At 37.0% G+C, this 20,758-nt stretch overlaps 1 protein-coding gene across 2 annotated transcripts in view; it reads right to left on the reverse strand.

Annotated features, from left to right (window-relative positions):
• dnah5 (dynein, axonemal, heavy chain 5) overlaps positions 1-20,758 on the reverse strand; it is a 159,252-nt gene that overhangs the window by 61,540 nt on the left and 76,954 nt on the right. For both annotated transcript variants that reach the window (XM_088326195.1, XM_088326196.1), the window contains exons 54-65: positions 19,621-19,743; positions 19,330-19,543; positions 17,727-17,950; positions 14,736-14,934; positions 14,466-14,638; positions 14,225-14,355; positions 9,034-9,187; positions 6,346-6,613; positions 4,932-5,055; positions 4,695-4,802; positions 3,752-3,866; positions 3,334-3,510 (exon numbers count right to left, since the gene is read on the reverse strand). In XM_088326195.1, coding sequence (XP_088182321.1) covers positions 3,334-3,510; positions 3,752-3,866; positions 4,695-4,802; positions 4,932-5,055; positions 6,346-6,613; positions 9,034-9,187; positions 14,225-14,355; positions 14,466-14,638; positions 14,736-14,934; positions 17,727-17,950; positions 19,330-19,543; positions 19,621-19,743 — 2,010 coding nt within the window. The remainder of the gene's footprint in view (positions 1-3,333; positions 3,511-3,751; positions 3,867-4,694; positions 4,803-4,931; positions 5,056-6,345; positions 6,614-9,033; positions 9,188-14,224; positions 14,356-14,465; positions 14,639-14,735; positions 14,935-17,726; positions 17,951-19,329; positions 19,544-19,620; positions 19,744-20,758) is intronic.

Raw genomic sequence — 20,758 nt, forward strand, 5'->3', positions numbered from 1 at the left:
GTCTGTTTCCTTCAGATGGTTGATTATTGCTACTGTTTGATCATATTCATCTCCAGTGCAAACCACATCTGTCATCTCATCAGCTGCACCGCTTATCCTCAGTAGGGTCACGGGGATGCTGGAGCCCATCCCAGCAATCATCGGGCAGTGGGCAGGGGACACCCTGGACTGGTTGCCAGCCAATCGCAGGGCACACGGGGACAGACAACTCACTCGCTCAGTCACACCTAGGGACAATTTGGACCGGCCAATTCACCTAAAATGCAATTCACCAGTGCAAACCATTAAACATAAAAGCCTCACTATCTGAATGATTCACATATCAATATTTATCTTCAAATATTTAATACCAAACTCATCAAAATCAAAACAAAAAAAAGAATACTGTAGACAATTTATTTATTTTTAGACTACTCTCTAATAAATGGTTGTACTTATGACATACCAATGCTTGAGTGGGTCATCTCCTGTCAAAACCAGAATAAATGATAGACCCAAATGCGTAACGTTTCACTCAAAAGTATATTGGGATATCGAGGAAACAAAGGGCAGCGATCCGGTGCTTGCTGGATGAGGGAAGCACGCCGTTCACAGGATTGGAGCGTGATCGGAATGCGAAAGTGGATTTCCCGGGGCGGGAGATCAAAGCACTTTCAAATGGGCAAAACGGGTCGATAGCCGGAGCGGGGGATCAGAGCGTGGTCGTTGGTCAAAAACAGGTCGTTAGCCTGAGCAGGAGATCAGAGCGTGGTCGGTGGTCAAAAACAGACTGACGGACTGACAAAGAGTGACTGGAGTACTGGGTGTAAATAGGAAGGGAATCAATCAGGCAACTAGCAGCAGCTGGCGCCAAACGAGCGGGCAAAGGTGAGTGCAATGAGTGATCATGACTGGCGGATAGTTTTATGGAATAGCATTAGAAAAAAAACATTTGAAACACTTAAATAATACTATAATCCATATATGAAAACAACTTTAATTATCCAAAAGAATGTTCACTTGAACAGTGTTTCGCAACCTTTATGGGCCGAGCCACACTTGTTTTCCATTAATACATTTTGAGACAAAAAATTAATACTGTTGCCACTTAAAATTTGTTTTAGTTTGTTTTCTTTAGGGTATAAATCATCATGTTGCCATAATTTACAGTGTAACGTTTGTCTTTTCATTTTGTGGCCCAAGAGTTGATACAGATTATTATTTTTGGTTTATAATTTTGCAGCCACTTAGGTTTTAACGATTTCTTTTTTTTACCTTTTTTTCTATCCTGTTTTCATTTCTAACTAAATCAGAAAATTATGCACCACATTTTACTTTTGTTATGGTTGTATTGCAAGATTAAGCATATTCATGAAAGAAAAAAATAATATAATCTGCTAATACTGAACAATGGCCTTTTTTTTTTTTTTTCGAAAATAAAAATGGGGATTTAGAGTACTTCACTTTTCTTAGCAAATACAATCTAAATCTCGTTCCTTACTTCAGTAGCTGAGAGAAATCAACCCCAATTGCAAATGCTTTTAAAGTATGTCTAAAAATAATGCTCCTTTTAGTAGATTACATTAGATTGGTTTTCTTTGCTTTTGAATGCCTTTAGTTGTTAACTTTGTGAAGGCCTTAAAATTCTGACCTTTTATTAACATAAATCAGACAGATTGGTGGTTAAATGTGTTGTATACATATTGCCGTCTTGCTTTTCCATTAGTATCCATGAAAATCTTTCTTGAAAGTGTAAATAAGCTCTGATTGAGGCAATGGAAAAAAATCAAATTTCACCCTTTAATACCATGATACATGCACGCCCTCATCGGGAAAATATTTGCAGAGTACAGGTGGAAACTTTTGTTGGCTTGGAGAGGGATGGGCGCCATCAGGCTGTACTTGCCCAAGAGACTCCAGAGGAATTGGTGCCCCTACGACCCTAGTGGTTAAGGGAACCAACCAACAAACCAACAGGTCCTGATCATTTATTTTCATAAACTGGGTGGATTTTGGATGTGAGTCATGCAACACATAAGCCATACAGAACCTCTCACACAGTTGTTAATGTAAAAGTGTGCACGCTGCTTATTAGCCATCACAATGATTGTGGGGGATTTATCAAGTAACATATGGCAATACTCCATGTGCCGGCCGTCTGTAAGCTTGCTATATAAGGTTCGTTTTCATATTTAAAACCGTAAACTACTGGGATTAAACAACTCTCTTATCCAACAAAGCAAGATGAAAATTCTAATCAATGAGCTGACATCATTAGTTAGCATGCAGCTATGCACCCAGGAGCAATGCTTTAATTATAATTACTACATAGCCAACAGCACATCTCCTCTGCCAGACAAAAACCCTCCAGGGCGGCAGAGATGTTGGCAAAACCCGTACTGTCGCTAAATAGCACTCCATACCAAAGGCCTTTTTTTAGCTGTTCATTTAGTCACAGCAAATAATTAAGAAAGAGTGTGACTGCAGTTACATGACTCAGCAATAAAACATCTAACAAAAAATGCAGTCTGTTGATCTTTGAAACAAAGATTTCAGGGGTTGGAAAACTACGGCCCGTGGCTCTGCTCAGACCTGCCAATGGATTTAATCCGACATTTGGACAGAGTTAAGAGAAGCACAAAAGAAAAATAAGCCCCTATCATGTCAAACAATGACCAGCAGTTTCAAATATGTCCATTGCATGTCTCCAAAGTGCCACTCCCAAAGCTGCATTTGTTGACTACCATTTATTAACCAGAGAACATTTGAGGAAAATAAACGATCAAGATGTTTTTTTACTTATAAAACAAGTCACAGAAGCCCTGTTAAAGGAAACGACTGCACTCACCTGGATTAAAAAATACACAATTGAGAAATGAGAAAAAAATGATTGGTTTATGTTATCTTTTCGGCAGCACGGCGGTGCAGTGGTTAGCGCATGTGCGGCACAGTTCTGAGGTCATGAGATCGAACCTCTTGTGTGGAGTTTGCATGTTCTCCCCATGCTTGCGTGGGTTTCCTCCGAGCACTCCGTTGTCCTCCCACATTCCAAAAACATGCATGTCAGGTTAATTGGCCGGTCCAAATCGTCCCTAGGTGTGAATGAGTGAGTGAGCTGCCTGTCCCTATGTACCCTGCAACTGGCTGGCAACCAGTTCAGGGTGTCCCCTGCCCAGTGCCCAAAGATAGCTGGGATGGGCTCCAGCAACCCCGCAACCCCACTAAGGATAAGCGATGCAGATAATGGATGGATGGATGTTATCTTTTTTCTTTTGTTTTATGACTCCTGTACAAAAAGCCTATATAAAAAGTTTGCTGACCCCTGGAGTAGAAGATGTTAATTCAATAGTGTACCTGCAGTGCTGCTTCTGCCTCCTCCAAAGCGGGCCTGGCAGCTTCAAGTTTTTGCTCAGCGATGGCTTTGTCAGCCGAGATCCGATCCAAAATAGCCTCTGCCTTGTCTTTGACTTTCTGAACCTCCACTTTGACTCTCTCAGCTGCTTGGGCTTTGACTGTCACTTCTTTCAGCACCTTTTAGGCAGTTCAGAAAAGTTAATCACAAATTAAATGCAAGTATTATACTGCAGAAGTATGTATAGTGAAAATGCCACGGTGAAAACAACATTTATTTGAAAAGCTGTATCAAGGGAGAAAAAAAGCTGACTCGGTGAAAACATACAACTCCTCTGCACAAAAACAACATTTTTGGTAAAAGGCAAATTACGCATAACCTAGCTAAGGTTTTCCCTAAAACATATTTAGTCACACCTACCATATCAGCCTTTTCATTGGCCACTTGTAGTTCTTTTTCCTTAGCCTCCAGCTCTTTGCTTAGTGCTGCTACCGACTCGGATGCTTCTTTTAGTTTCTGGAGACCTGTATTCATCCTAAATAGAAAAATAGTAATGTAAAAGACAAATAAACAATTGTAATCTATTTATTATTATTATGACTCCACAAGGTTGTCATCATCAGTTCCATTACTATATAATTTTACTCTCCTGTTTCATATGGGCTAAAATTCCCCTAAACTATTAACATAAACCTTAAGATAAAGGGTCGAGAATCAGAACTACCTCTGAGGATGTCTTATGCTGGCTGCTATTCAACTCTTGTTGCTGATCATACGGTGCCGTAAACCATTAACCCAGCCACTGAAAAAAATTATTGCAGGCTTGTAGAGACTTTTAAGCCTTAATTTATTCCAGGGTTTAGTCACTCAGGGTTCACGTGGTAGTATACAACATTGGGGTATATACTGTATGTACCATGAAAAAAACAACCTGTGCTCTTTCTGGGTTGACTACAAGAAAGTCTATGACTTAAGGCCCTACACGTATATACTTGAGCATTTAAAGCTGTCACAATCCGTCAATGAGGTTCTCTCTCTCAACCCTCTGCGTGCATCTTGGACCAAAATTGTTGCCCCTCTACCTGATATTCTGTGTCCCTAACTCTTTCCAGAAAAAAGACCACTCTTTCCTGTACTATTTAATGTTTCTGCACTTTGCTTTCACGGATGTGAAAGCCAGAGTTGGTTCTTGACAAAAGCTGTACATCAACAGGACACTAAAGCAGTTCATATACAACGCAATGAGGCTGTGAAAGACAATCCTGGACGTGATTTGAAGGACAATAAAGGAATCGCCAGAAACTGAAAAATGGCGAATGACAGACTAGCAAAAAATGTGAAATGCTGTAAAATGTTGTTTTACCTGTTAGCTAGTGTCTTAACTTCAGATCTCTTTTCTTCATAGATGTTTTTGTAGCCCTGGATAAATGACAGGTAGGACTTGGGTGTGACGTGAGTGGAGCGTCGGTATCTGCAGTCACATTTGAAAAGATCCATCACTTGATGTTGAAGTTGTCTCATCTGCCTAAGATGCTTGTCTTTTTTAATATTCATAGCTTTGTTGGAATAACAGAATTCTCAAAAATCACAGAATACAAACCTCTGAAAGTAATCAACACACTTCTCAGCAACCCCATCTTGGAAATAACCCATGCACTGAACAACTTCACTCTTCACTTCAGGAGAGCAGTCAATATCAAATGAAGACACAAAGTGCTCTGAAACTGTGGGTGGGGAAACACAGAATATTTATTTTAGGGCAAAAAGAATCGAAACCCAAAAAGGATGCTACAATCATGGTTTTTTTCAACCGATGTGCCGCGGCATTCCAGTGCGCCATTTATGTGCCTGTGCGATAGGGCTGCACAATTAACAGTAATGCAATTGATGTGACGTGTTGCGATTATGCAATTGCACATTTTTTTACAAGGGTTTATAGTTCCATGTTTGTCAGTGATGGCTAACCAGAATTGTCAGTTTTAACGACACTAGCCAATATAAAAGAGAGATTGCGAGCAGTGTATGCGAATGTGATAGGCCTGTGTATGCTGTCAGTCAAACAGCAGGAGTTTAGCACAATTGTCCACCAAAACAAATGGTGACGCGTCAGCTAGTAGACTTAGCGGCTCGTTGCATTGATAAGAAATTGATTAATAAATTGAAACTCTAAGAAAAATCTAAAGAGTGCAAAATAAGGTGCTTTCGAGCGAATGCTCCGTGCATTGTTATCGCTTCTAGAAATCAACTGAGGCGGTTTCAGGAGAGAAAGGTCTGGCCTATGGCTAAGCTAACAACACACTCCAAAGACACCCCCTGCGGAGGCTGTATTTCACCAACGCCAGATCCTTTATCCATGAAATAGACTACCTGGAGCTACAATTTGTGGAAAACCACCACGTTAGAGACTCTTGTATTTCAATCATCGCGGAGACGTGGCTGAAGCCAGGGTTATGCTAGTGTGTAGTTAGCCAGCCGCTCTCTGAATCACTTTTTTACTCTGATAGGAGAAGCCCTCCAATTTTGTTTTACTTTTATATAATGATAATAAAGACCAACTGCAGTCATGTTTTTTTATTTGTTGATCTATAGTTGTTATTTTGTTACAGTGGTATACTCTCAGTCGGTAATGATTTCATCTCGAAACACTTTTGTCACTATGATTAAGTTCTCCCCCAAAAAAGGAAAGTAAATCGCATCGAAATTGCAATACAGGTATGAAAAATCGCAACTGAGGTTTTTTTCTAAATAGTGTGTGGTCTAGCGCCTGGCACAGTAATTATGTAGTACCCCTTCAGCAGCTGCACCAAGTAGCTAATTGTCTATTCAAGACGTAATCATATAACGTCATTCTTCAATTTAAAAAAAAACAAAAAACACTTAGACTGTTAATATAAGCTTTTCCCCACCATATTTTCAGGTGTTAAAAAAATAATAATGAAAAGAATGTGCCTTGGCTCAAAAAAGGTTGTAAAACACTGTTATAACTAAACTCCAAAACAAGTGTTGAAATGTACCTGCAACAAGAGCATCTTTGGGCCAGCGCCTGAACCAGTCCATTGTGCAACCAGATATCAATGCCGGAAATTTTAAAGCCCGGTTGCGGAATTTTTCCCCAACAGGTGAAAAGCAGAGAACGACATGTAGGTGGTGTCGAACCCGCGACATGAAGTAGTCATACAAGTTTTCGTTGGTAGGCGGCCGTTTCGGAAACTCTCGCTTCATGATTGGGACAAGGTCACTAAAAATCTCTTCGATTTCATCGCGAGCGAACAGATTGGACACCTAAAGAAAGAAAGGTAACAGATCGTACAACTGATTTTGTTATACATTAAGAGGCAACAACATCCAAACATTGCAACAATATAACTTCACTCGTGTAATCGTCACAATCTATTTGGTTGGTTATTGAAGTAAAAACAAAGTAATATCAGAACAAAATATGATGTCAATAGATACTAAGTGCATAGTGTTATACGTAATTACAGTTCACATTGTTTTATGTTACTGTACATTTAAGTAAATAATTGAATATTTTAATATTTGTTTTCTACGTTATGGAAATACTATTAATAATAATTGTAATAATTTTGCTGCTATGACATGAAATGAAGATTAAAAGCTCAAGCAACAGCATCACCTCTACAGAATCTTTTGAAAAATGAGCACATCTGTTTCTTTCAAAAGTAGCCATTATGTCTAGGCTAATATTCCTCATCAGCCCATAATGCATTCACCGTGAATATTGAGTGCTTGTTTTTTTTCTTTTTTGGCAAAATGCAGCCTGGCCTTTCTATTCTTTGTGCTAATGAATGGTTGGCATCTTCCAGTCTATATAGCCTACCGCTTGTCAATGCAATGTGATGTTTTCATCTAAAACACGGTTGCCTTGGCCACAGTGGACAAAACATGACCTTCAGATGTGATTTCAGTGAATGCGGGGGAAAAATATGGAAAGAAAAATATAAAATGTAATAGGATGTAATACAACTTGAAGGCTGTCCCTTGTAGGTTGAGAAGCACATTTTTGCACTTACATCACATTTTGGCAGAATGTAATATCGGTGCAACCAGCCAGATTCCAGCACAGGGTAGCTTCATTTCAATGGTTATTTATATATGACTCAATGTTTTCTTGTTTGCAATATTGCATCAAATTAAGTTAAGCGTGTGTATCTACTTATTTATCCCATTTTACAAAATGTACCCCTCCTCCCAAAGTAAAAATCAACTTAATCCTTTATGAGAAACAACATTAGGGCCTTGGAATATGGGAATACTTACTAATGATTACTTTCTTACATATTATTATTATTTGTATTATTATTATCATTATTATTATTTGTGTTATTTGTAATATCATTAATATTATCCGTCACCATTGTCATCATCATAAGAATGGAAAAAATAATAATGGAGATCTACATTCTATCTTACTTGTGCATATTTACTTATCTATTTTTATATTGATTTATTCGGAATCCGGCATGGATTTTGGATTGTTATAAACAAGACTATAGGACAATTGTTGTTGTTGAAAATAAGCAAATAATATCATGACATATACTGATTAGAATAGAATAGAATAGAATAGAATAGAATAGAATAGAATAGAATATACCTTTATTGTCATTGTTACAAAATGGGTTAACATACTGTGACAACGAAACCCAAGATGCTGCAATTAGATGTAGGCTTAGGTGAATACTGTATGTTCTTTTTTTATGTGACACAAACAACTCAACAACTAACCAACCAACCAACCAACCAAACAGAGTGAAAACAACCCAAAAATAAACCACCCAATAATAAACAAATAACAACCTCAAAAAAACAGAATATTTTTAGAGTTCATACGAAAGTGCTTTGCGCTACCATTGTTTGCGCTTCACACAACAAAAGTCCATAAAGTCCAAAAAAATGAAAATACTAATGGTACAGCGAATACACAGAGATACAGGTGCAACTTAAGCAATATCAGGGATCTGAAAACAGAAGATAGCCCTAAACAAGCAGTTGTGAGTGGAGAAGGGACTAAAAGAAAGATAGGTAATGGAAGAAAATTGTGAGAGAAGAAAGGAAGAGGAGAGATGATGTGAAGTAAATGGAAGCTAAATTAGCCATAGCAGAGAAATAAGAGAATGGTGGACCTTCCGACCAAGACGAAAAGATGAAATAGATAAGACATAAGAAATGGATGAAAGAAAAAGGGAATACCGTAAGCAGACAAGAACGATCTGGAAAATGCTTTGTTTGGTTTTAAAAGCTATAAAAGGACTATCCTTATACGTAACGGAGAGCAGTGGTGGGGTGCTGAACCACACAAATGCATTAACAGAGGCACTTGACCTTGAAGCTCCCTGCGGTGTTTAGCGGAGAAAAAACAGACAATTGCCACTTTCAATAGACGTCCTCTTGGCACATCCCTTTTAACAGCCAAGAGAATTTGCACTAATAGTAAAGATGGTAGACGTTGCCTGAAGAACATTATATGAACACACGTGTTTTTGTGCAAGAAAATCTCTAAGTTAAACCAATACTTAACAATGACATGTATGAGTTCATAAACATGAAAAATAAATACAAATATGGAGTTTTGGGTAATGAGTTGGTGCATATGAACCATGTCTCATGAATGGAGATTATCCATCTTCTACTTAAGCACGCAATCAACATGGCCCAGACGGCGACAAAATTGTTCTTACCTCCCCAGAGGACAAGACGTTATTCATGTACTCCAGGAAGGACTCCTCTTTTATTTCGTTGTCGGTGAAGAGGAAGGTGAGGCCTTTTCCGAGCAGACCTGCTGTCTTGTACAAACCTTTTAGGTCATCCATCAAGTTGGTTGTGTTATAAGACCTGAAAAACACATCAAAAACATCACCAAACAGAAACAAATAGGTTGCACAGTATTGCAGCCTAAATGAATACATCAAATAATTATTCATGTATTTATATCTGTGTTCATTTATTTATTAATTTGATTTATTTGCTTGTTTGTTCATTTATTTATGGAATGATTTTTAACAAATGTTGATGCATTTGTTATTTTTTTATTTTTAAATAAATTTGTTTTTTTCCCCTCATTTTGTTCACTAATGAAAAACTGTTTATAAATCATACGAATGGTTATTTATTTTCGCAGTTCAATACAAACTAAACACATTAGTTACTATTATTTTCTTATTAGTTCAATATCTGTCATTGTTTTGTTTACTTACAGTTTTATCTGAAGGAAGAGTACCAAATTTTGAACTTTTTTACTCGCGACTGCCACCTCCTGGCTTGCAGCCTCTGTTGGCTCGTTCATGATGTTCATGATTGTTTAAAATGTGTCTTATATTTCTCTATGCAGAGTGGTCTGCTACACTAACAAATACCAAATCTGCTCCTCCCCGAACAGCCTTGCAAAAGTAAGATAAAGAAGATAGGGGCGGTGGAAAAAACTAACATAAGGTAACTTTGAACTCAGTTGGGAATTTTTTGTACTGTGTATACTTACTAAAGAACATGCTTAATTTTCATCGTTTTTAAAGACACCTCAAACGATGCACCCCACCTTTAATAAAATTAGAAAAACTAAATGATTAAACATTAAGATTTTCATAAAATTTAAAATATAAAAATATTATCAACAATAGTTAATATAATGCCAATAATTTCGATAATAAAAATTGAGGTACTATTTGAGGTTTTTTAAGTTTTTACCTGGTCCGTAGAGAAAACTCAACTGTTGCTTTACAATAGTGAAACAATGAAATATGCACTCCGTTTGTGAATTAAGAACCATCTAAAATCTAAAATTAAAGCAGCAGTAAATCTGAGCATAAACTGGTAAACTAGTTAAATGAATCAACGCAAAAACCCGCACGCAACATACAAACTAGGCTGAAGTTACGAAAGCGAAGAAAGTGCTTATTAAATATTAATGGTATATGACACTATTTTCAGAAGGAAATTCATTAGTTCCTATGGAGTTTTTGTGTTTATTTTTAATTATTTATTGTATAAGTGAGATAGTGAATGTGTGTTTTTGTGAGATGTAATCAAAGATCATACATATTTAAAGAATTCACTCTGTATTTGGTGATAATACACTCTTTAAGTTTGTTATTTTTTTTAATTGCACAGCTTAAGACATTTTATCTCCTGTGAGAAAACTATTTGTTGAGATGTGTACATTTATGTATTTACAGCCTTTGTTTTTGGATCAGATTTATTCGGAGAAAATGTTTTCTATTGCATGATTTTTGTATGAATACAAGCATCAGTGTCAATATTCCCTTCAATACTGTAATACAGACGCTCCCCTACATAGGACCATTCGACTTACGAAAAACGGTATCCGGACATTGCTGTAAGTTAGATTTTGTATTGTGTGCACATTTTCCGAGTACAGGACATTACTGTAGGGCTTCTTTCTGCCGCTACCGGTGTGTGGCGCTGTGAAAGGTCACCTAGCATCCACCCCGAAGAAGAGATCTGTTTTCTCTTCCTAGTTTGTGTGTAAACATTCTATACTGTCTATACTATGTCTATACTATCTCCACCACGCTAAGAACTTTGAAATGAAAATGAAATAAAGCTTGATGCAATTGAGAAAATGGTTGAATCCCTTTTTTTCTGCCACTTCCTACCACGGAGGAGGAAGTCGCCTAACTCTTGAAGCTCACCTTCAAAAAGTAAGTTAAACCTAACTTTATTTATCTTTACAGAGCATATTATTTAATGAAATGTTTATTTTCAGTACAAAACAATACAGTTTACTTACAAAAGCCTTAAACATATTTATATAAACCTTAAACATACAAAATATAGCACGGAAGCAACTTACGAACAATTTCAATTTACAAACGATCGTCCGGAATCTATCTCGTTCGTAAGTGGGGCAGCGTCTGTACACAGTAATAATAACACAGATACAGAAAACATAAAAAAAGAAACAAACACAAGATACCCTTAGTATTTTGCTTTGTCTCGTTTTTATTTGAAGCTATTCAATAAGGTAGCAGCCCAGAAAATGACAAATTTGAATCTACGTGAACACAATGGGGGGTTTCATTTTTTTTATTTAATTTAATTTTTCTGTCTGCTTGTATTTGATTGTCTGGGAATATTGACAAGTCACAGAGACAGTTGTGAAAGATCAATTGAGAGAGGGAGGTGAAGGGAAATAATCAAAGATATAACTTGCATACAAAGCAGGGACATAAATCAGTACAGGCGAGAGAGATTGCTGACAATAAGAAGGTTTAGAAACGATTATTGATTTTTAAGTTTGTCCTATCAAGTCCCAATAAACAAATACCGGAATCACTCATTAATAAGCAGTAGAGCATGAACGAGGACAACTAAATATAAATTCCTACAGAGAGAGCTGCACATCAAGGAGGGGGGATGAAAGAAATTCTGACAAGAAAAAATAGGCCGCGGATTCAAGGAACAATGAGGCGAGAGGCAGTAAGCAAAAATAAATGACAGTTGAACAAGGTAAAATTTATCATAAACTGCAACTGAATGAAAAAGGCTCATGGGAGACAACAAAATTGTGTGGCGGAAAAAGCAAGTACAACGTTGAGATTGCGGACTTTCAACAAGGAGTTCCATTCAATTTTGCATTAGAATCCAATCTTACGGAGCAGCTCTGGAATGATGCAATTTAAATGACTTGGGGACATCAAACAAAAAGTCCTTTTAGAGGGAAGAATTCTCCTGAAAGTTACATTTTACAACCCTACGACTCGGGTTGCTTGTGCAGATGGTTTTGGGATACATTAATACCTCGTTTTTTTGTAGTTTATGGGGACCAGCCCCACTCCGTGATATGTGAAATTTGCGAGCTAGCTGGGGTGGCTCAAATTTTTTTTATTTTATTTTTACCCGCGATGCACTGAGGCCGCACCAGTTCAGGGTGTCCCCTACCCACTGCCCGAAGATAGCTGGGATGGGTTCCAGCACCCCCGCGACTCCACTGAGGATAAGCGGTGCTGATAATGGATGGAAGGCACTGAAGCCGCAAAGTACAGAGTGAAGTAGTGAGGAATTAGTATTTCAGTACCTTTCGTGCCAACAGAGAACATCCGATTTACAACCTGCTTGACTTATGTGCCCCCATATTTTCGACCATAGCAGGCAGATGCTTATTTTATCCAACAGATGCTCATTTTTATAATTCACTGTCTGGCACCGCAGAGTGTAGCAGCCAGTAAATGTATTTGATAATGTTGGCAGCCAGCTGGCACAGCAATGTACACTCAGTAGCTAGATGCCATCTCTGCAACAGATGTTGTTATTGTTTGTCATACCTGATCCAAGTTACCTGTCTAAGGTGAGAATATAAAGTCAGTATAAATAGGGGTGAACTGAGGCGTGTTCAGGAGAGTGATCAGACATGTAGTCTCTTGATAATCGCTTGCCGCGCACTGCTGAACGTTTTGTAATCGCTCGCTGTGATTGCCTTACTGATCCAAAATGGCCGACGACAGTACAATGGATTTCGTTCTACAGCTTGCTTTGAGCGAGTTGGCTGATATGAGCGACAGTTCGCATATTGACACAGTTAAGGTTATCCTAAACGCAGTGGAAGGGTCATACCTGTCTTGCATTGTTCACAAACATTACCAGGCAATGTAAGACGATATATTACATCGCCAACAGCACTCGTCAGGGTGAGATCCTCCATCTTCTGCACTGTCGACGCCATGTTGGAAATCAAAGTAAGCGGTCTTTCTCCCGTGATTACTCGGGCACGCGAGCGCTCAATAATCACTGGCCGTTCAGAAGCTAGCGATAGCTCGCGATAGCAATCACTCACTCTCCTGAACACGCCTCTGGTATTAGAGATTTCTTACTTAACCCCTGCAGGTTTAAGTATCAGGAATAATTGTCCTTATTATATATATATATATATATATATATAGGGCAGCACGGCGGCGCAGTGGTTAGCGCTTGTGCGGCACAGTTCATGTCATGGGAACCTGTCGTGGGTTCAAATCCAGCTCCAGACTTTCTGTGCGGAGTTTGTATGTTCTCCCCGTGCTTGCGTGGGTTTCCTCCGGGCACTCCGGTTTCCTCCCACATTCCAAAGACATGCATTTTCAGGTGAATTGGCCGGTCCAAATTGTCCCTAGGTGTGAATGAGCGAATGAGTTGTCTGTCCCTGTGTGCCCTGCGATTGGCTGGCAACCAGTTCAGGGTGTCCCCTGCCCACTGCCCGATGATTGCTGGGATGGGCTCCAGCCCCCCGCGACCCTACTGAGGATAAGCGGTACGGCTAATGAGATGAGATGAGATATATATATATATATATATATATATATATATATACATGTGTGTGTGTGTGTGTGTGTGTGTGTGTGTACGTGTGAGGCTATAGCTTTATACAGTACTGTACATTAAAAGGACGTTTCTAACCCTGCTGCTTGTTGTTTGGGTCACTGAACAAATATAGATGAAAGTAACGAGGTCTCTGACAAAATAAATCCGCCTTAGCAGAGACAGAAAGACGCACACTTATGTAGAGGGAATTTTAGTAACGGGTTCAGCATAGCCTAATGTAGTGGTTAAAAAATACTTCTCAAAGTACAAAAAGTAGCAAAACTTACACAAGTAAAAGTAACAATATAAATGTAACTTCTTACTACCCACCTCTACTTTTGTATGGTTTGTTTTTAACCTAATGACTTTTGGCCTATCACGACTTACTCCGGGGTGACCTACAAGAAAACTGGTCCTTTAATTGATTTGACAAAAGTATTGTGGTCTTATTGATAACATACTAATATTCTTCAAAAGGTGCTAGTTAGTCAACAAATGCATATTTTATTTCAGTAATGTTACTCTTAATATGTCGATTTCAGGTTTAGTTTTATTAAATGTACAATAGATTAATCATACCTTGTAAGAGTGATGTGGAAAATCTTGTACCCAGCGATGAACGAGGCCAGTCGGGTCAAGCTCTGTTTGCCTGAACCACCAACACCGACTAACAAGGCATTACCTCCCGATGTTCGGATTATCCTTGAGATCTTAAACAACACATACATAAACAAGGGAGGTTGAATCGGAAAAAAAAACGACCACCACAAAACACAAATGTTGCCAAATGTTGAATAGTGAAGCATGAGGAAGACGTTACCTTGACCAAATGTATCATTGCGTCTTGGAAGAAGACCATGTCCATGTCATTCCCCCGGACACTTTCATTGTAAAGAGCCAGGAACATGTTTAGTCTCCCCTTTAAGCTCTCAAAAGACTCAATTGCCTCATAAACTTTGGGTAACTCGACATCAGACTCTTCAGGCTCCTCCCCTGCGATGAAAACAAATTCCCATTAAAGGGCAAATGTTCGAATTATGTCATGTAATCATAGGTAAAAAACGAAAAAAAAAAACAAGTGTGCTGCTACCTGATGCCTCAGGTGAGTCTCGCAGGAAGTCAACAAAGTAGCTGTCCACACTGAGGTCAACATCTTTATTATGCTCCATTCCAAGGGTGTCCCCCACCAAATTTACCAAAGCCTGATCGAACCATTCCACTTCTTCAGGCATGATAAATCGGTCGGCTATCACGCGTTTGCATTCATGCTTCCACAATGCCAACAGCACCTGCAAAATCAACTATACCGTCTATTTTTCTCCCAAAATTTGTACCATCTATTGTAATTCTTCCCGTTAATTCATAATGATGGCTGTATGATGTTTTATTTAACAGGGACTAATGACAGCGTGGTTATAAAGAACTGATGAAATGCAGTCACAAAAAACATAAACAACTTCCTGCTAACACCAGCTAAGAATTTTACAAATCACATCTCAAAGAAACATATACATTTTATTAAAAATGTACCTCTTCCAAATTTTAGGTTATACCATTAAAAGATCAACCATATTTTTGGGTTTATTTTAAAATGTTGCAGATCCCTACACTGGATCTTGCACCTTGAAGCTGCGGGGAATATGGACATGACTAAATCATTTGTATTCTGTCTGTCGAAGCATTTGTCGGAGCCAAACTCACATTTAAATACGAGTCATACTATATTCTATTTCTTGTTGTCAGGAAATGCTCAAAGGTGAGTTGAATCTGTTTGTTTGTTTGTTTGTGGTGATATTGTTTGTTAGCGTTTTCAACTAGTACGCTAAGGGGACAAATTCTCTTCACCTGAATTTCAGTTCTGGTTTTCATTTGTTCCGTTGTTTAGTGACTAAATGTCGTAACCATTGCTTATTTGATTGCTTAGACCACAGGTGTCAAAGAGGCGGCCTGCGGGCCAGATCAGGCCCGCTAAGGGATTGAATCCGGCCCGCGAGACAATACTCAGAGAAGCGCAAGAGAAAAACAAGCTGCAGGTTGAAATATGTCAACTTGATGTTGCCAAAGCCAGGTGCCTCTCACAAAGACACTGTCATTGTATTTTTCTCTCTCTCTCTCTCTCTCTCTCTCTCTCTCTCTCTCTCTCTCTCTCTCTCTCTCTCTCTCTCTCTCTCTGTCTCTTTTTCTCTTCCTTTGTTGCTCTTTGTCTCTCTCTCTCTCTGTGACTTTTTAACCCCTTTTGCTCTAACTTCCTTTTTTCCTCTGTCCCTCTTTTCTCTTTCTCTCTTCCTACCCTTTGGGCTTTTATATTCTCTTTTATCTCCTTCTGTCTTTCTATTTCTCTTTGGATTTCTTTCTTCCTCTCCTTTTTTTCCCCCCTCTCTCAAAACTGTCTATCCCTTTTGTTTCTCATGCTCTCTCCCTCCCTCTCTCTCTTTCTCTTTTTTTCTCCCGCCCTCTCTCCTTTTCCCTCCCTCTTTCTCTTATTTCTTTATCTTTTTTTCTTTCTCTTTTATCTATTGGTCCGGCCCCCGACAGAATGTTTGTTCTATCGTGTGGCCCCCGAGTTCAAATGAGTTTGACACCCCTGGCTTAGACAGACGCTCCGCTACTTTCGACAATTCGACTTACGAGAAACGGTAAATACGAAAAAAAATTCTGGATGTCGAAAAGTATAGTTGGTGTGCAAACACACTGGACTGAATCTCTTGTGATATTTTTATTGTTTAATGTCTCGTGCATTCATTCGATATAGTTGGTGTAAAGTATAAAGATAAGCGAGCTGTTTCTTTTTAAATGAAAGTGGAGTAAGCAAGCTTGATGCAGTTGAGAAAATGGTTGGATCACTTTTTTTTCCAGCAACTCTCTACCACAAAGGAGGACATCTTGAAGCCCATCTTCCAAAAGTAAGTTAAACTTAACTTTATATATGTTTATAGAGCATATTATTAAATGAAATGTTTATTTCTTTTGTAAAAAAAAACAATATAGGTTACTTATACAAGCCTTAAACATACTGATAGAAACCATAAACATACAAAATATAGCACTGAAAAAACTGAACAAATTCAACTTACGAACGATCTCGTTCGTACGTAGGGCAGCGTCTGTATTTAAATCAGGAACAATTGTGCATGGTGCAAAAGAATGTAATAAATTAAAATTACAGTACTTCGATGTTCACAACAATATAGATCATTTATATATCGGTAAAAAACAAACAATCATGCCTGACATCGCAAAAAAGTTGATCATTTAAAAAAAACATTTTTGTTTTATTTCTTCCTTTAGTTAAATATGTAGGCTTATTCTTAAAAAAAGCTAAATTATCTGCTATACAGTAGCTGATTGCATTTTTCCCCCCTGAATTTATGAATTATTTGCCACAAAGATTACAAAATGATACTTAAAATGAGCAATATTTTCCATTTGCTATAGTTGTAAGATTTTCTTACTCTAGTTTTTTTTCTCTTACTTAAACAGATCCAGTAGAATAAATACATGTATTCATTTATTTGCATTTGTCTATTTTTTTGCACTGCAGCCTTACAATACTATAATAGTAATGTCTGGTATTGCCCAGAAAACATTTGCATATCTTTACACTCCCAATTTTTGTTTTAGAATGTTTTACTTATTTCAGTTTTGATTGCCTATGTTTTACTAGAAAAAGAAGAAAATATTATAAAAATAAGATTTGTATCACGAGGTATGCTTTGTTATTGTATTGATTTTCTATCTGTAGTGTAGGCTTACAATACTGTAGTTGCAACGTGTGGCGTATTGAGAAAAATAAAACATAAAATTTGAATATAATGACAATCTCAAGGGGGTTTGTTTTTTAGCCATAGGAAATACATCAAAATAATTTTGTATCCTTTTCTCTTTCTCATTTATCTTAAAATGTTCTCCCCAATAGGCCATGCTTTTCATCTGTGTTGTTGCTTCTAATTTGTTTTCCTATTTAAAATCCCTGTAAGTAAAATCTGTTTAGATACTTTGACTTTGTTGTCTTATTTTAAATCCCTGTACGAAAGATCTTTTTAGGTTTCCTGTGGTACTGTAAAAAGGTAAATTATCCTACCTGGGTGGAGCTGACCACCTCTGCAGTAGTATTCAGCATTCCTTGCCAGACCCTGGAGAGATCCCGAAGATTGAAGATGTAATGGAACCTGGCAGGAGTTGGAAGCATCTTGACTTTGGTCAGCTGCCAAAGATTTCGAGTCATGGACACCAGCAAGGGTACTGCGCTTCGAACGTCTTCAGAAAAACCACGGCGGGCACAGAAGTAGCCTTCCCCAATCACACCTGTACAATATTATTTGTAAGTGCATTCAAAAAGGGGTCTCAAAAAACACATGATAGATTGTGGCTCAACACACACAAAAAAAAAAAAAAAAATATATATATATATATATATATATATATATATATATATATATATATATATATATATATATATATATACACACATACATTTTTTTTTTTTTTTTTTTTTTTTTTTTGTTTTGGGGGGGTAAATTAATTGTTTTAATGTGGTTCTGGTCATTGTTTGGGTCTTTTTATGGGGTCGTTTCAGTTATTTTTTTGTAGTTTTTATTACACTTACCCATTGCCCTCACCTGTGCCTGCTCGTTTGGCGCCAGCTGTTGCTCGTTGCCTGATTGGTTTCCTATTCTATTTAAACTCAGAACTCCATTCACTCCTCGTCAGTCCGTCAGCGAACCTCCGCACACGCAAGGCAAGCACTATTTGACTCTGGCTCCCGTCTGTCCCGTCCTTACCAGTATCCTGCTCGTCTGCCCCTGGCTTCCCGACTTCTCAGCTTCCGCAATAAGTTTTTAGGTCTTTTTGGGGAGATTCTTTCTGTGTTTGTTATTTCTTATTTTTTGTTTTGTTATTTCTTATTTCAGTTCTTTTTGGTTTATTGTCATATTGTGATGTAATATGTTCATCAGTACTTGCTTCAAATTTTTAGATTTAACTTCTTCTTTGGTTAGTTCTTGATTTTCGGTCATTTTCCAAGCATTTTTTTGTATTGTTTCGTTGTTGGTCATTTTGGGGTATATGTTTTTTTCATTTTTTTGGTAAATTTTCGTTTTTAGATTATTTTTTTGTTTCTTTTTCAGTCGTTTTTCGTTCTTCAACATACTGTTGAGTAATATGTACATTTTTACTAATTTTCAGAAAATTCTAAATACTTTTCATACCTGTTCATGCTTTTTAGTGCTTTTTCATCCATTTTAGTTCTGTTTGAATACTTTTTCACACTTTTCACTAACTTTTGTACTTTGTCAGTTATCTTTGATACTTATCAGTACATTCTTCCCATTTTTTTAATTTAAGAGTGTTTTGTTTTTTAGTATCTCTCGTTTTTGAGTCATTTTGGTCGCTTTTTGGTTGATTTTTATTTTAAGGTTCATTTATTTTGGTCATTTTTAAAGAATTTTGTGGTCTTTTTTGGGGTGATTTTCTTTCTTTTTTTAGCAGCAAGGAGTAGGCAAGAGAATTTCTGTTCAGAAAAGTCCGTGTTCATTGTTCCATTCATGTTCAGAAAGTTAAAAGTTAAAGAATTGTTCACTGAATAAAATATTTCTTCTCGTCAGCAACTTTATGTGTTTTCTTCAGTCATTCAGATCTCCTGTATTATTATTATGTAATTTAGATATGCCTAATCCGTTTATTACCAAAAATCTTGTCGATTGACGAATTTGAAGGCAGTGTACAGTTAAAGATGGAAAATTGTCTTTTGAGCCTCTGCGGGATATCGTTCCGGCCTCCTCCTGGATGGATCATAGCAGCCAAAAACTGGACATCGATAATACCGGTGAAGTCTCCCGGTTTCTCAAGATTGAAGAACCCGTTCTGATCCATTAGTTGTCGGACAATTTCATTTGTCACCTGTGTTCGACCAGAAAGGTGTAATAATTGATACTTGGGAGGATTTCTTCTTCACTAATATGACTTCATTTACAAACCTGATCACCCCATTCATTAATGACAGGCATGTTGATATCATCGATAAAAACAGACATTTTTTTCCCAGCCGGGGGTCCGTAAGTGCTCCCCATTCTCTTGTCAACATAACTCTCAACAGTTCTCTAAGAAGAACAGAAAGAGACACTGTTTTAAAACATGAATCTCGAAAAGATGACTTGAAAACCCCCGACTCTTGTGGGAAACAATCTATTGTAACAATATGATCAATAGTGGTCTATATGGCTCAATATGGCTTTACACCTTAAAGCATAGTATTTCCTGAAGTACTTTTATTCCTGTACAGAATGGGAATTATGTTTTTTAGTCCCACCTGAACTTTGACCCTATACAAATGATAAAATGATGATTAGAATAATGATATATCCTTATTACTATCATTCGTGCTATTATATCAAGTTTACTAAATCAATCATTTTTCATTCAATTAACATTAATGTAATTAATAGTTTGCTGTGGTACTGTCAAAAGGCAAATTATAGCAATAGTTCGCTATGATTTTAGTTATGATATTAACGCATGAAAAATATAATGATAATAATATGTACAATTTATGTTAAACTTGATTTTTATATATTTTATTTCTTATGTTATTTCTAAACAATTGTTTGAATGTATGAATTTAATTAAAACAGCAAATCAAGAAAAATAATGTACAAGAAAAAAGGGTGAAAAAAGTCCAAAAATTAGAAAAAAATATCCAATTAATTTGTTGGTTTCTGTGGAGCATTTTTTCTTTTTTTTAGAATGTTTTTGAATTTATGTTTTATTCAGATAAAATGCATGAAGTAATGATAAATAATACAGTGGGAACTCGCTACTCCGCGGTTCCATGTTCGCGGGTTCAGAGCTTCGCAAGTCTAAAAAAAAATAAGAATAAAATAAAATAATTTAAACATTTTAAAAAATAATATATATATATATATATATATATATATATATATATATATATATATATATATATATATATATATATATATATATATATATATATATATATATATATATATTAAGCATTTTTAAAGGGGCATCGCTACTTTGCGGTTCCACGTTCGCGGCTTCAGAGCTTCGCAGGTCTAAAAAATAACAATAATAAAATAAAAACATTTAAAAAATAAA

This window comes from Urocampus carinirostris, chromosome 2 (genome assembly GCF_059441175.1).
Source record: "Urocampus carinirostris isolate Australia breed hairy pipefish chromosome 2, RoL_Ucar_1.0, whole genome shotgun sequence".
NCBI classification, from domain to species: Eukaryota; Metazoa; Chordata; class Actinopteri; order Syngnathiformes; family Syngnathidae; genus Urocampus; species Urocampus carinirostris.